The sequence below is a fragment of the Podospora pseudocomata genome, chromosome 5, assembly GCF_035222375.1.
Source record: "Podospora pseudocomata strain CBS 415.72m chromosome 5, whole genome shotgun sequence".
Taxonomy (NCBI): Eukaryota; Fungi; Ascomycota; class Sordariomycetes; order Sordariales; family Podosporaceae; genus Podospora; species Podospora pseudocomata.
The window spans coordinates 2,965,512-2,978,669 of record NC_085889.1 but is presented as its reverse complement, the minus strand read 5'-3'; the positions used below and the strand labels follow the sequence as shown (position 1 = coordinate 2,978,669).

The 13,158-nt window shown below is 52.6% G+C and overlaps 4 protein-coding genes and 1 non-coding gene across 5 annotated transcripts; 3 read left to right on the top strand and 2 right to left on the bottom strand.

The window, feature by feature from the left end:
* Nucleotides 1-46: 46 nt before the first annotated feature.
* Nucleotides 47-1,421, top strand: QC762_506860 (putative secondary metabolism biosynthetic enzyme; the record flags this gene model as incomplete). Its single annotated transcript, XM_062891107.1, has 2 exons — nucleotides 47-258; nucleotides 311-1,421. The coding sequence occupies 2 exons, from the start codon at nucleotides 47-49 to the stop codon at nucleotides 1,419-1,421; spliced, it is 1,323 nt and encodes a 440-aa protein (XP_062742420.1).
* A 269-nt stretch (nucleotides 1,422-1,690) lies between these two features.
* QC762_506870 (uncharacterized protein) lies at nucleotides 1,691-4,314 on the top strand (the record flags this gene model as incomplete). The annotated part of the gene is given in 5 exon segments (XM_062891108.1): nucleotides 1,691-1,698; nucleotides 1,887-1,956; nucleotides 1,964-2,791; nucleotides 2,834-3,613; nucleotides 3,712-4,314. Coding segments are annotated over 5 exon segments (2,289 nt in total).
* A 411-nt stretch (nucleotides 4,315-4,725) lies between these two features.
* On the bottom strand, nucleotides 4,726-4,797 carry QC762_0083650. The gene has a single exon. It is a non-coding gene; the product is annotated as a tRNA-Cys (tRNA).
* A 1,326-nt stretch (nucleotides 4,798-6,123) lies between these two features.
* On the bottom strand, nucleotides 6,124-8,502 carry QC762_506880 (uncharacterized protein; the record flags this gene model as incomplete). The annotated part of the gene is made up of 1 exon (XM_062891109.1): nucleotides 6,124-8,502. One exon carries the CDS (start codon nucleotides 8,500-8,502, stop codon nucleotides 6,124-6,126), a length of 2,379 nt encoding a protein of 792 aa, XP_062742418.1.
* Nucleotides 8,503-9,617: 1,115 nt separating this feature from the next.
* On the top strand, nucleotides 9,618-11,816 carry QC762_506890 (uncharacterized protein; the record flags this gene model as incomplete). Its single annotated transcript, XM_062891110.1, has 1 exon — nucleotides 9,618-11,816. The coding sequence occupies one exon, from the start codon at nucleotides 9,618-9,620 to the stop codon at nucleotides 11,814-11,816; it is 2,199 nt and encodes a 732-aa protein (XP_062742417.1).
* Nucleotides 11,817-13,158: the final 1,342 nt, after the last annotated feature.

Here is a 13,158-nt window from a genome sequence, read left to right as displayed (position 1 = left end):
TGATCAAAGCAAACATCATTTGACCGTCAGATTATACCAAGTCATCATGAGTTCGGTGTCGCATGAATCGGCCAAGGCAGCGCTGGAAGCCGCTGAGGCGAGGTTCATCGCCAACAACCCCCTTTCCAAGAAGCAGCACGAGCTCGCCGTCGGTGCCCTCCCAGGTGGAAACACACGAACCCTACTGCACACATCCCCATTCCCCCTGACAATGAACCAGGGTAAGGGCGCTCATGTCTGGGATGAGGATGGCCACAAGTAAGCCCCCTAGCCTAAAGTCTTTCTTGTCGCTTTGCTAACACTGCGACAGATACCTCGACCTCGTCGGTGAACTGACGGCAGGTCTCTACGGACACTCCAACTCCATCATCCGCGAAACTATGCTCTCCACCTTTGACAACGTCGGTCTTTCGCTTGGCTCAACCACCGTCCAGGAACACAAACACGCTTCCCTCCTTTGCTCACGCTTCAAACTGAAGCGCGTCCGCATGGCCAACACGGGCACAGAAGCCAATATGCACGCTCTCGCTGGCGCGCGGCACTACACCTCGCGAAGAAAAATCATTGTCTTCTCTGGCGGCTACCACGGCGCGGTATTTAGCTTCCCCAACGGCAAAGCAGCACCCAACACCGTGGATAAGGACGACTTTGTGGTTGTTCCCCGGTATAATGACATCGGCCTCGCAGTAGACACCATCAGATCCACACCCGATCTCGCCGCTGTGCTGGTGGAACCAATGCAAGGCGCTGGTGGATGTATCCCCGGCAGCAAGGAATTTCTCCATGCCATCCAGGACGCCGCACACGAGGTCGGAGCGTTGTTTATCCTCGATGAGGTGATGACTTCCCGCCTTGCGCCTCACGGCCTGGGATTTGAGCTAGGACTGAAGCCTGATTTGGTTACAATGGGCAAATATCTTGGGGGTGGGCTGGCTTTTGGCGCGTTCGGTGGGAGAGAGGAGGTCATGGCTGTGTATGACCCCCGAGTGGAAGGGTCGCTGGCGCACTCGGGGACGTTTAACAACAACACTCTAGTCACGAGCGTTGGGTATGAGGCTTTGAAGAGAGTTTTCACCGAGGAGGCTTGTGTGGAATTGAATGAACGGGGGGATAGGCTCAGGGAGAGGTTGAAGCAGGTTACAAAGGGGACCAAGATGATGTTTAGCGGAAGGGGATCGTTGATTGGGGTTCACTTTGTGGATGAAGCTGTCGAGGTGTTTACATGTGGGGAAGACATTCAAGGGAAGGAAAGGAGGGATTTGATGGACTTGTTTTGGTTCGAGATGTTGGAGGCAGGGTATTGGACAACGAGAAGGGGGTTTGTTGCACTGATTTTGGAGACAGAGGAAAAGGAGCTGGAAGGTTTTGTGGAAGCTGTTGGAAATTTTGCGGAGAGGCATCGGGATATTATGGCCTTGTAGGTTGCCAACTTTTGGTCAGCAGGAAGGGACCCGAATTTGTGATCTACGTCACTGGGCTGTTCGACTTGTCAAAGAAGTCATGGAGGTCAAGTCATGAAAGGGAAATACAATCGCATTGTCTTTTGTTCGACCAGTCGAGTGTTAGGCCTCGAAGAACTACTTTTAGGATCAGGGCCGCCAGCCCGGGTCCTCAACAAAAAGCATGTCACAAAAATAGATTGCTCAAACTTTTCAACACGAACAACCCACCGTGTGAATAAAGAGGAACCATGGCATTGTATTCACGCCACTTCACTAACGGCCGCTATAAGTGACAGGGCCATCCTCCGCGTGCCGGCCTGAGACTCTTGTTTCCCGTCAAATCGATTTTCTATCTTCATCGTTTTTGGGAAATCGGCTCAGGTAAGACGAGTCTCTCCCCGCACACCACCTACTGACAGCAAAACAACTAAACAGATAATACAGGGCTATTGACTGGCTCCTTTTCACAACTCCCCAACCGACAGCCAAACGATTAAAACTCGGAACGGAAACCGTTCGAGATGCTTCTAAAAGACGACGAGGAAGCTCAGAGTAAAGAGATTAGCCCCCCATCACCGCCCCCCGATCATAACTGGGACAGGAGATTCGACGTTGAGCGGTTGGACTCAGGCAAAGGCGCGACACCCGAGGGTCCTAACAAGCCCAGTGCGATCTGTCAACGATGTGTGTGGATGAAAGCACAGGGTGTTTGGGAAAAGGCGGAAGAGGATAAACTACAAAAAATGATCAACAATTTTCTCGCCGAGAGCAACAAACGTTACACTTGCCCATGCCCTGGCTGTAGCAAGTACAAGCAACACGAACGCGTTAATGAGAGGGCGAAAGCAGATGCTAAAAGGCAATGGACAACCATCCCTTCTGTCTATGTGTCAGAAGACCTCGTCAGGCGATATGGATGCAGAGATTGCAGCCTCAACGAAATCCTTCTGAATAACCGCAGGAGGGACAGGCTGATGGCTGACGCGCAACTGAGCTACCTCAAGAGGCCGAGTACGATAGTTACGGATTGCAACACCAGGCCTGTCGATGCTCATGCTCCAGCCCAGCACCCTGACCCTCCTGTTCCAGCAACCTCAAAGCCCTTTATCGACGGATTTCTTGATGATCTCATTGCGGAGGTCATAGGAAGAAATGGTGAAAAGAAAGTCTATTCTATTCTGGTCGGGGGTCGTGGCGAGCGACGCCCACGGAATGGGGTTCCAGTTTCCAGCGAAGTGTGCGCCAGAAACCAGGAGCATATCCTCGAGTTCATAAGCCAATTCCCGGGGGTCCATAAGGCTATCAAAGCCAGGCCTGTCGTGTTTCGACCAGTTCTCAAGAGCTGGCTCGTATGAACACCTACCCCGAGTCGACTACACTACCCAAGAGAGCTCTATAAGCTGTGCCCTGACCAACCGCTATATGCTTTTCAAGATTGGGAAGAAACGAATCGGGAGGCACTGGAGGGGGAAAAGGCACGAGTAAATGTAGAATCGGGATACTCTGCTGGTCCTGAGGTTCTAGCGCCGACATCTGATGAAGTCTCAAAGCCTGCCATAACCTCGAAACCCGTCAAAGCTACCACCCTCGTCGAGTCCTTGAAAAGCCTTTTGATGCCACGGATCGTACCACCACCTTGCAGAACACTAACATCCGTCAGACCCCCATCACCTGTATTATCCCCTGAACCCGTCGCATCCTTGAAAAGCATCATACCCGGGCCCGTCGTAACCGTGACACCCATCATAGCATCTACACCGGTGATTGCTCTTGAAACCGTCACCTCCGCGCCGGATAATATACCGCTAACCGTTACAACCTCATCGTCTTCCGTAACCGCAACACCCGTCATGAACTTTACAACAGTAGTAACCTCTACAGCCGTAATAGCTCCTGAGCCCGCCGTAACTGCGACATCCGTCACCACCCCCATACCTGTAACAACTCCCCAACCAGTCACGCCCTTGGCAGACATCATACCGCCACCCGCCACAAACCCATCACCCTTTGTAATCGCGACCCCGATAGCACCCCCAAACCCTTTCCCACCCACTGCACCCGAGTCTCGCTCACCCTTGGGTGCCTTCCCAACCCGAAGACCAGACCCCTTCATCCCAAGCCGCTTCAAACCAGCTCCTCCCCCCGTCGCCGAACACACCTTCACTGCCCCCGTCATAACCCCTCCCCCTTCTTTAGCCCCAACAATCCCAAACCTCCCCCTCACAATCAACCCCTTCCCCAATCCTCCCATCACCACCCCTCCCGCCAGCCCCCACCCCCCCCCCCCTTCACCTCCCTCCAACGCCTCACCCTCCTCGATTACCTCACCTACCAAGCCCAATCCAACTTTTCCCTCTCCTCCGCCCTCCACACCTCCCTCACCAACCCGGACGTGATGCCCCCCTCCCAACACATAGTCTTCATCTACTACACACTCCACTACCTCTCCTACTCCCTCAACCAAGTCCGGCAAACCACCTCCATCGCCGAGTCCACCCTCGCCCCCTTCGAAAACCGCCGTTACGCCAGTGGAGAAGTCCACATCCTGTTTAACCGGTTAGAGGCGCTCATCAGGCCGTATGCGCAGTGGGCTGTGCTGACTATTGTTAAGGCTGCCGCGATGGGGAGCAAGTTTGTTTACAGCAGCGAAGATGAAGCTAGGGCGAGGGAAGCGTGGGGGATATACCAGGTTTGGATTTGTGGGGTGGGGGAGGCGGAGCGGGAGTTGAGGGAGGTGTTTTTTGAGAGGGGGGAAAAACCGGAGACGGCTATTCCGAATGAGTGGGTGAGGTTTCAGGGGGAGCTTTGGAGGTTTGGGGTTTGGTTGGAGGAGGGGGTGGGGGGCCGGTTGTTGGTGCCTTTTCCTTGGTGATGATCGTGATTGTAATTTATGGCCTGTGATCACGGCTGGACCGGATCAGGGCATGGAGGGAGATAGAGAAGAAGGATGGATAGACGGATAGTAATTCGTAATGGATGACAGAAGTATATTACCCTAAAAAGTACCCTTTGATGTAACGTGATGTGAATGTTCCTCGAGGAGAACCAGCAGCACAAAACTGGCCAGTATGGCGTTACGAATGCAAATATTTAGCAAAACAGAGTGCTCTAGGAGAAGTCCGATGGTAACTGACCTTAACAGAATATTGATATAACCGTATGAGTCACTGTACCTAAAAAGAACACACCTGGATTGAATTAACACTTACATGGCCAGTCTCAACTCCTGCTAAAGATCCCTATCATGGAGTAGGGGTGAGAAAGAAAAAAAAAGCAAAAGGAAAGGACTAGACGCGATTTGAACGCGTGACCTACCGGACTGCAGCCGGTTGCTCTACCCCTGAGCTACTGGTCCTGGGCTGATTGTTGAAAGAAGTTGTGGAGATCTAACTGATGTGAGGAGGAGGAGGGTGGAGTCTGTGGAGCTGGCTCGGAGGCTGTGGTTCCGGCTTGGGCTTATGTGGCGCTGATAGGGCTGAATAGACTTCTCACCAATGTAGAAAGTATAATAATGCGGACAAAGCTATTAAAAGAATAGTGAGCTTCAACCTCAAGCCAGTTTCGGAAAGATTATGGTGCGAATGATCTTGCTGTTGAAGGTTGGGGATGTTGTTGTGGGTACCGAACTTGAGTCACGGACAACATCTTAATAATCTTGACTTTCTCTACTCTGATGCAATCATAGCCAGTGAGATCCCACAGTCTGAATCTACGTTGAAAAATGGCGTTACAATGACCAGGTAGCTGTGTGACAAAAAAATCTAATTTCAAGAGAAAGCGCTACCCTTGTCTAGTAATCAGTCTCCTTGTTTAAGGTTTCAAATTGCGCATCTTCAGTGTAGACACCTAGGTGAGCGTCCGAATTAGCATCTGCAACAATTATAGCGTTTGGGTGCAATGGTGCGCACTCTCTCATGATGACCCTGAATCCCTGAACCTCTGAGCTTCTGACTACCCTAACCCTTGCAACATTCTACAGAGTAGGAGGTACAAATCGCACTCGCATCTCAGGCTTCATAAAGAATCCCAAGTGCTTTAGCTTGTTCTCCAAATCAATGCGACAAGGATTTGCCCTGACAACCTGGAACATCAAATGTCCAAGGTGTCTTTGCCACAAACAATCTCCCCTGCATCCAAGCCGATTCTCTCTCCAAGCAGACTCATGACCAAGATTGAATGCATAAAGACCATCACGTTCATCCCGCTTATAGACAGGATCGTAGAGTAGATGATCAGCCAGCAGCCATCGTTGAGGTCTAAAGCGAAGAGCATCGTGGAAGTACCGTGGGCTTCTTGCCATGGCGAAGATAGAGGTTTATACTGTTGTCTGTAGTGATGAGTATTGGAAACGTGGAACAAATGAACTTATCGGATAGGCATAGTCCTTTTGGAATGTAGTGGCCAACAACTACTACCCCCGGACTATACCTCGGAATGCCAGTGTTGTTACTCGGGAACACTCGAAGCCATCCCCACAGACAAGCATGAAGGTAACACAGCTTCTTGATGGTCGCATTGAGCGGTTTGCCACCAACCTGCATTTTGCACGTGGCAGTATAAGGTATCTAACTATTAACCATGCCTAAAATGTCCATATTCATTACCATCGTCAAACTACAAGGACTATCGTTGCATGTTCCCCAACCCTTACCCACGACGTCTCGACCTAAGTCTCCAGCTCTCACTGCACATCCTCCTTATCACCGCCCTCAAACCGCCAAGTAACCCTCCCAACCTCCACCCCCTCCCACTCCTGCACAATCTCATACTCCCACTGCCCCTCCCCCTTCACCCCCTCCCCCGGCACCTTCACAACAAGCTCACACCGACTAACACTCCCAACAGGCAAAATCCCCTCCCCAATCTCCCCCCGTCCAAAAGGATGAAGCGGCAGCACCACCACCCCCTTCTCCTCAACTCCCAAAGGCGTAACAACCCCCAACCGCCTCGCCAAATCCCCCGGAACCTCCAGCCTAACTTCGCTCCCCACCGGCAACGATCCCACTCCCCTTACCGCGAAGCGTCTCGGTGCATCAAACGCCCCTGCGATTCCAACAGGTAATCTACTAACCCCAGCACCACCAGGCGGGGGGTTAACCACATTGAAACTCTTCCAAGCCACATTATTATTCCTGCTCACAAACTCCACAAACGCGGGGAAAGTACCAGGTAGGACAGGCGCAGGGTCGTTGTCTGTTGTTGCGACTGCCACAAAGGAGTACCCGCCCGGTCCGACGTTGGGGACTTTACTCGCTGGCCAGGCAAGTCTCGGGGACACAGTCAACACTCGACCAGTTGGGACAGCAGAAGGGAGGGTGACTGTCCCGATTAGAGTCCACAGGTTGGGGGTGATGAGGGTTGCTGCCGGGGCGTGGTATACAGTCACCTTTGCATTCTGCGCTGCTGACCCGCCGCGGTTGAGCAACCGGATGTAGATGCTGTGGTCACGCCCCGCGAGGATGGGTTGGGAAAGGGAGGTGTTGTTTTCGTTGCCTGAGCCGGACCCAAAAAGGGCTTGGGGGTTGGGAACGGGGGTTTGGCGGATGATGATGTCGGGGGAGTTGGAGACTGTGCCTGAGGAGGGGACCCGGCCGTTGTCGGCGGGGTAGTCTCTTATGTAGAGGTCGGGGGCGAGGTTGATGAAGCGGCCGTCGATGATGGCGCGGAGGTTGGGCATGACGCCGATGCGGTCGGTGGAGGGGGTGCTGCTTGGTGTTCCGTTTGTGGTGAGGATTTGGCGGAGCTGCAAGGGGGAGAATTTGTATCCCAGGGTGGCGTTGGCTATGCCTTGGACTGCTGCTGCTGCGCCGACGATGATGGGAGAGGCACCGGAAGTGCCGCTGAAGTAGTCGGTGTAGGAGTTGTTGGTGCCAGAGTTGTCGTCGGTGAAGGTGGTGTCAATATTTTCACCCCAGGCATAGACGTCGACCCGGGAGCCGTGGTTGGAGTACCACAGGCGGTAGTGTGGTGCGGCGGAGCTGGAGGCGCCCACCATGGTGGCACCGGACTCTTTGTAGTCTGGGCTGGAGCGGTTGAAGATGTACTTGCCCGAGAGGTTGACATAGGCATCAAGGTCATACCCACCATTGCAGGCTGCTTCAATGACAGTGATGCCCAGAGCAGAAGCCAGACGTATGGCATCAAAGTTGGCGTCGGCAACGGAGACAGGCCAATAATACTGCCCTCCTACAGGGTCATTTTCCTGAGCTTCAAGGAGAAGAATATCTCCAAAGGCCATGTTGCTCACGGCATCCAGTATGGCGGCCGCGGTGTTGTAGCCTGTCGACCGATGCTGGGAAATAACCCGCCCCTTCGCCTTGGGGACAATGCCAACTCCTCCTATGGCGTTGTCCACCTGAAACATCTCACCCAACACGGCAGTTCCATGGGAGTAATAGGCGACATTGTACCCCGAGATCAATGTGATACCGGCCGCCTGAAGATCCTCGTGGTCAAGCTTCCATCCCTGTTCCATGTCGACAATGTTGACCCCCAAGCCATCCCCACCAGGAAAGCCCCAGGCATATCGGGCGTTGATGCCAGCCGGTGCCGCATCGAGGTACCCTTGATTTACACTTCGGGGGTCATCGCTAGGATTGACGGCAGGTGGAGGACCGGCTTGAAGTGCGTGGACACTCTCGACCTCTTCGAGGCGATGAAGCTTGTGGATGAGCTCAAGAGTCTCCTTGGGAAGAGAGTAATCTCCGCCATCGGCAGGTGTTTGAGCGGTCGTCGCAGTCTCTGTTTCGAGTCTGGAAAGACGTGACTGACCCTCCAAAGCAACCTCATACCAGACGTCAAAGTTGGGAAGGTCGGCAGTGGGATCAGATGTGGCGGCAGCGGCAATACGACTGAAGAGATGAGCAGGGCGATTTTCTTCAGGGATAAGGGGATTGACATTGGGAACAAAGTCACTCCGACCATTCTCGGCCCTGTTGATCAGTTCAGCAATGAAGGTGGGATCTTCCTGTTGCTTCTTGTGGCCAGCAGGGGTCAGCTTCAGGGCGATTTTGGGAGGCCCAGCGGCGGGTGCTTCAACAATGGGCTGTTGGGAAGCCATCTTGAGTGCTTCCAATAGATTGGGATAAACCTTCGTTCAAGGCTTCAATTCACAGTCTGTGTTGCGTGTGTTGAGGGTTTGCGAGAGGGTCGTGAACTGGTGGCAATGGCTAGGGCAGCATGCTGGAGTCTCCCGGGGTTCTTATAGACCATCTCATCACCGAAGACGTACATATCCTCCTCGTATGATTCGTATTCACAACCATGAGATAAAGAGTCTGATGACACAATGTCCGAATGAGCTTGATCATTTGGTACCCAGACCCAACTTGATGCTGTCCTCAGCCTCCGCCACTATTGATCAGCTTGGCGTTGAGAGACAAATCATGGCGAGAGTCACCGCGCGTAAATGGCTGTATTGGGAAAGAATCCGAGTACAGCTCTGTGCGACAGACACCTGTCCTATAACAGAGAGCACCACTACACCTTCGGTTGCTAGTCACGCCATTTTTGCACGTTGTCATAGATGAACGTGACAATTGCGGGGTTGAAGCCCAGGCATCCAGCCAGATTCTGCTTGCTCTCTGGTGATACTTGATCAGTGCAAGAGGTAGGTGATGTTTATCCCTTTATTAAACGGACATGAAGTTACAGTGGATGGCCAACACCAGAATTGAAGAAATAGTTCTGTTAACGCATCCAACATCAAATAAACATCAGCCATATGAATTATGGCGTGAACAACAGCTTCCTCATTAACCTAGTCTCACCTACTTGTAATATCATATCCGTTATCCGGTCTCCCAGTCAAACTAGCTCTCAACAAAAGACAAGAGCAAGTTTTGCACATCAGTGCAATCCGTAAGCTAGACCGGTGGCAGTGTCCGAAGGATTGCAGCGTATTCCCGGTGCCTGGCGTGCTGGCTAGGCTCAGCTACCAAGATAAGGTTACGCCGTATCGACGTCGGCCAGCAAAGCTCTAGCTGTGATTGGTTAAATCGGAGGCTTGTGCGGCGATCAAACCCACGATGGTGGCACAGCACAGCTTTAGCCGCCAAGGTGTTGAAGCGCAAATCTATCGTCAAGAGTATGAAATCACGATTGTCTTCTTGTTGTTGTTGTCGAGAGGTCCAGCCTTAAGCTCCTCGTTCAAACGAGACCTTTTGAAGAGGCAGTATGGCAAGCCAAAAGGTTTCGCGATATCAACACCTCGATGGCGAGGATGATCTCGACGTTTCCTCCTCACCACCACCCAGACCAGCGCCCAGGCTGCCACCAAGACCAGCACCAGAACTTCCACCTAGACCTAGACCACCATCCAAGCTTCCATCTAGATTGGGCAGAAAGCGAGATAGCAAGCAGCCGGAATGGATCCAAATACTCGAAGACGACCTGCTAGATGCCGAAGACAAAGAAAAGAATGAAGAACCCCGGAAACGAATCTTCCACACTGATACCGAACGATCAGTGGGCCAGTTCATGGTCTTCCAGTTCCCAGCAATGGCCATTACAATAGCCCTCTTCGTCTTGCATGGATATCGCATGGAGTGGCTGGACATAAACTCGAACATCTCGTCTGCGCTGCTGGTGGGAGCAAAGATCCACGAGACTCTCATCGTCGCCTCACTCTTCCAGATTCTGTATTCAAATATTCGGCGGAAACTTGTCGGCTCAGAGGGCATCCCCTTTGGGTTCCTGACCGCACCCTTTCAGCTCAGCTCGCCGTTTTATCTCTTCAGCTCTTCATTCTTGGCACCTTTGACGCAATTTCACAACCTCACTTTATCGTCAGTCTGGATGGCGCTTATCATGGTAGCCAGCTTCTCCATAGCCACCCTGGCTGGTGCGAGCTCTGGTATCGTGATGCTCCCCAAACTTGGCTGGTGGAACATGTCTCCAGATCGCTCCGTCGACCCAGACGCGATAGGGCCCCTGTCAAGCATCTACCCCAAGATGATGGACAGGAAAAGCGTCCCAGAATACTGCCCTGCAGTTAATGATACGACCTCCTCGGATTGTGCGCACGCTGGATATGATAACCCCAACAGCATCGACTGGTCCTGGCTGTCGAACATTGCCCGTGGTACTCATGGTCTGCCCACAAACCTGACATCAGGAGGCAAATCGATTGCATGGTGGAAGAGCTCCATGTCACTGCAGACAGTGGTTGGTGCAACCACTCCCATGAAACTGGCCGCCTCGCAGGTTGCGAAGGGATATTCCATGGACCGATCAGACTTTGTGCAGACACGCAGAACCGCCAAACTGACCAGCAGCACCGGAGACTCGATACCACTCGAACAACCCCGGATCGCCATCCAGTGCACCGACCCCAGCCGCCCAAGAAAGGATCCCCTAAAGAGCGAAACAATGGCAGACGCACCATTCAACTTCCTCCTTGACCCAGGACTCTATTACCGCTCCGACCCAACCTTTTTCATCCCTCACGAGCTCCTCGACGAGGCTTACAACTCCAAAAGCCACTTTGGCTTCATTGACCTCGGCCGTCACGCCCCCGTCCAGACATCAGCCACCTTTTGGACAAGATACAACACCACCGGCACCTCCCTCGCCCTCTGCTTCATCGACGCCCGCTGGGTGGGCTCCTCCGTCTGGTCATATTCCAATAGCGACCTCCCGTTATTCTCCCACGCCATGACAAACGCCACCTTGAACGCGTCAAAAGACCTGGGTGACATCATCACTTTGACGGTTCCCTGGCTGAACAGCCTGAATAATTCGCTGGATATGTCATCTGATCCGTTCAACTACAAGACAACAAACGGGTCACGTTTTGCCTATGACCGTATCTACGACTATGCGGTCGAGGGCGGGGGCGATCAACTGTATCAAGTGCTTTCGAGGTCGTTAGCGGTGTATCTTGTTGATGCTCTTGCTGAGTTGACGTGGTCGAGGATGCGGCTGGATAATGGTGAGGAGGACCGGAATGATGGGGCGACATTGGATTATGCGTTGGTGGGGGCGGATCAAGACAGGCTTGTGTATGAGTATAACTTTGAGGGGTGGTCTGTCAAGCTCGCTTTTGGGGTTTTATTGTTGCACGTCTTGTTGGTGGTGGTTCATTTTGTGGGGACGGTTTGTGTGTATCGCAAGTTTGGGAGCAGCGCGTGGGAGCAGCTAGGCGAGCTGATGACGTTGGCGATGAACAGTCGGGGGACGGAGCTTCTCAAGAATACTAGCGTGGGGGTGCACAAATGGGAGGTGTGGAGGCTGATGGCAAGGGTTACTGAGGATGAGGGTCTGGAACGCAAGGTGGAACTGAGGTTGAGCAGTAACCAAAGGGTTGGTGACGAAGAGGGTTCGGTGAAGGAGGTTTCTGGGAAGAGGCCGACAGCATTTCGAAAGTATGGGTAGGTGATTAAACAGCGTGAGAAGTAGTTAATAAACAGGGGTATATACCTTGACAATATATAAAATGGCATTTGTTTACAGCGCATTAAGCGTTGAATGACGGAAAATTCGACTGCTAGATCTCGAAGCATCACTTGATCGAACTGACCCTCTGAAGCTGCAAATCCACACCACGTCACTCGACCCAGCCGGCGATTACACCTGCCTTTCGTACGGTTGGGGCGAAGCTGAACCAACAAACGTCATTCGGCTCAATGAAACATCGTTTGACGTCCGCCAAAACTTGTTTACCGCCCTGCTTTACATCCGGTTCATTGGCAGGCCCAAGAGGTTATGGATCGATGCGATTTGCATCAACCAAGATGATATCCAAGAGAGGGAGTCCCAGGTCGACATCATGAGACCCATCTATCGGTCAGCCACAGATGTCATAGCATGAATCGGGGAGGACAATGGTCCCTAAGATGAGCGAGGAGTGGCTTTTTTGCAACAGTTGAGGGTCCGGACCGGATGCACAGATGATTGGCCTCGGGGCTTGGTGAAAGCCACGGCCAACCTTGAGCCGGAAACTTTCCTGTGGCTACTCTCCACGGCCCCTTTCTGGTTTTTTCACCAGCCTCTGGTTTGACCTTCTCTCAATCTTTGACCGGCCTTGGTTTTCTCGTATTTGGACTGTCCAGGAAGTCGTGATGGGGCGGTTAGTGGGGGTATGGTGCGGCTGTCACGGAATAGAATGGATGGACATCTGCTATTGCGCCGTCTTTATTCTGCGCCATGCTACCGACGCGCTGAGAAACCTTGCTAAGCTAGACACCCTGGACTCTCATGACTTACAGGGTCTTGGTCTTCGGATATATCATTGGCAACGCCTGATCGCTGCCGCCAAGAAGATTCATGTCGTGGGCCTGTTTACATCATAACGCTTGCTAAACCACCGTCTAAAGTTGCTCATGGGGCAACGCTTACAATCGCTCGAGAAGGCCGTGAAGAAGAATTACCCTGGGCGAGAATTCGAGACGTGGGGCGGAATAACCCGGCAAAAGCCCCGAGAGCAATCCACTGTTTGGGCCTGAAAAATGTGGACAATGCCTCGCAACTGACGACGCTCTCCCTTTCGGATTATGACGACAGATGCAAGACGCCCAGATGCTGTCATTAAAAAAAGGATGCCAAAATACCTCCCTCCGGAACAAGCATACACACCCACTCATTCACAACAGATACTAAGATCATCCAACGACCGCTGGACCATGTACGAATTGTTCAGCTGCTTCCGCGGCTTTGGCGCCTCCGATCCTCGCGACAAGGTCTACGCATTACTAGGCTTGGCCCAAATCGAACACGT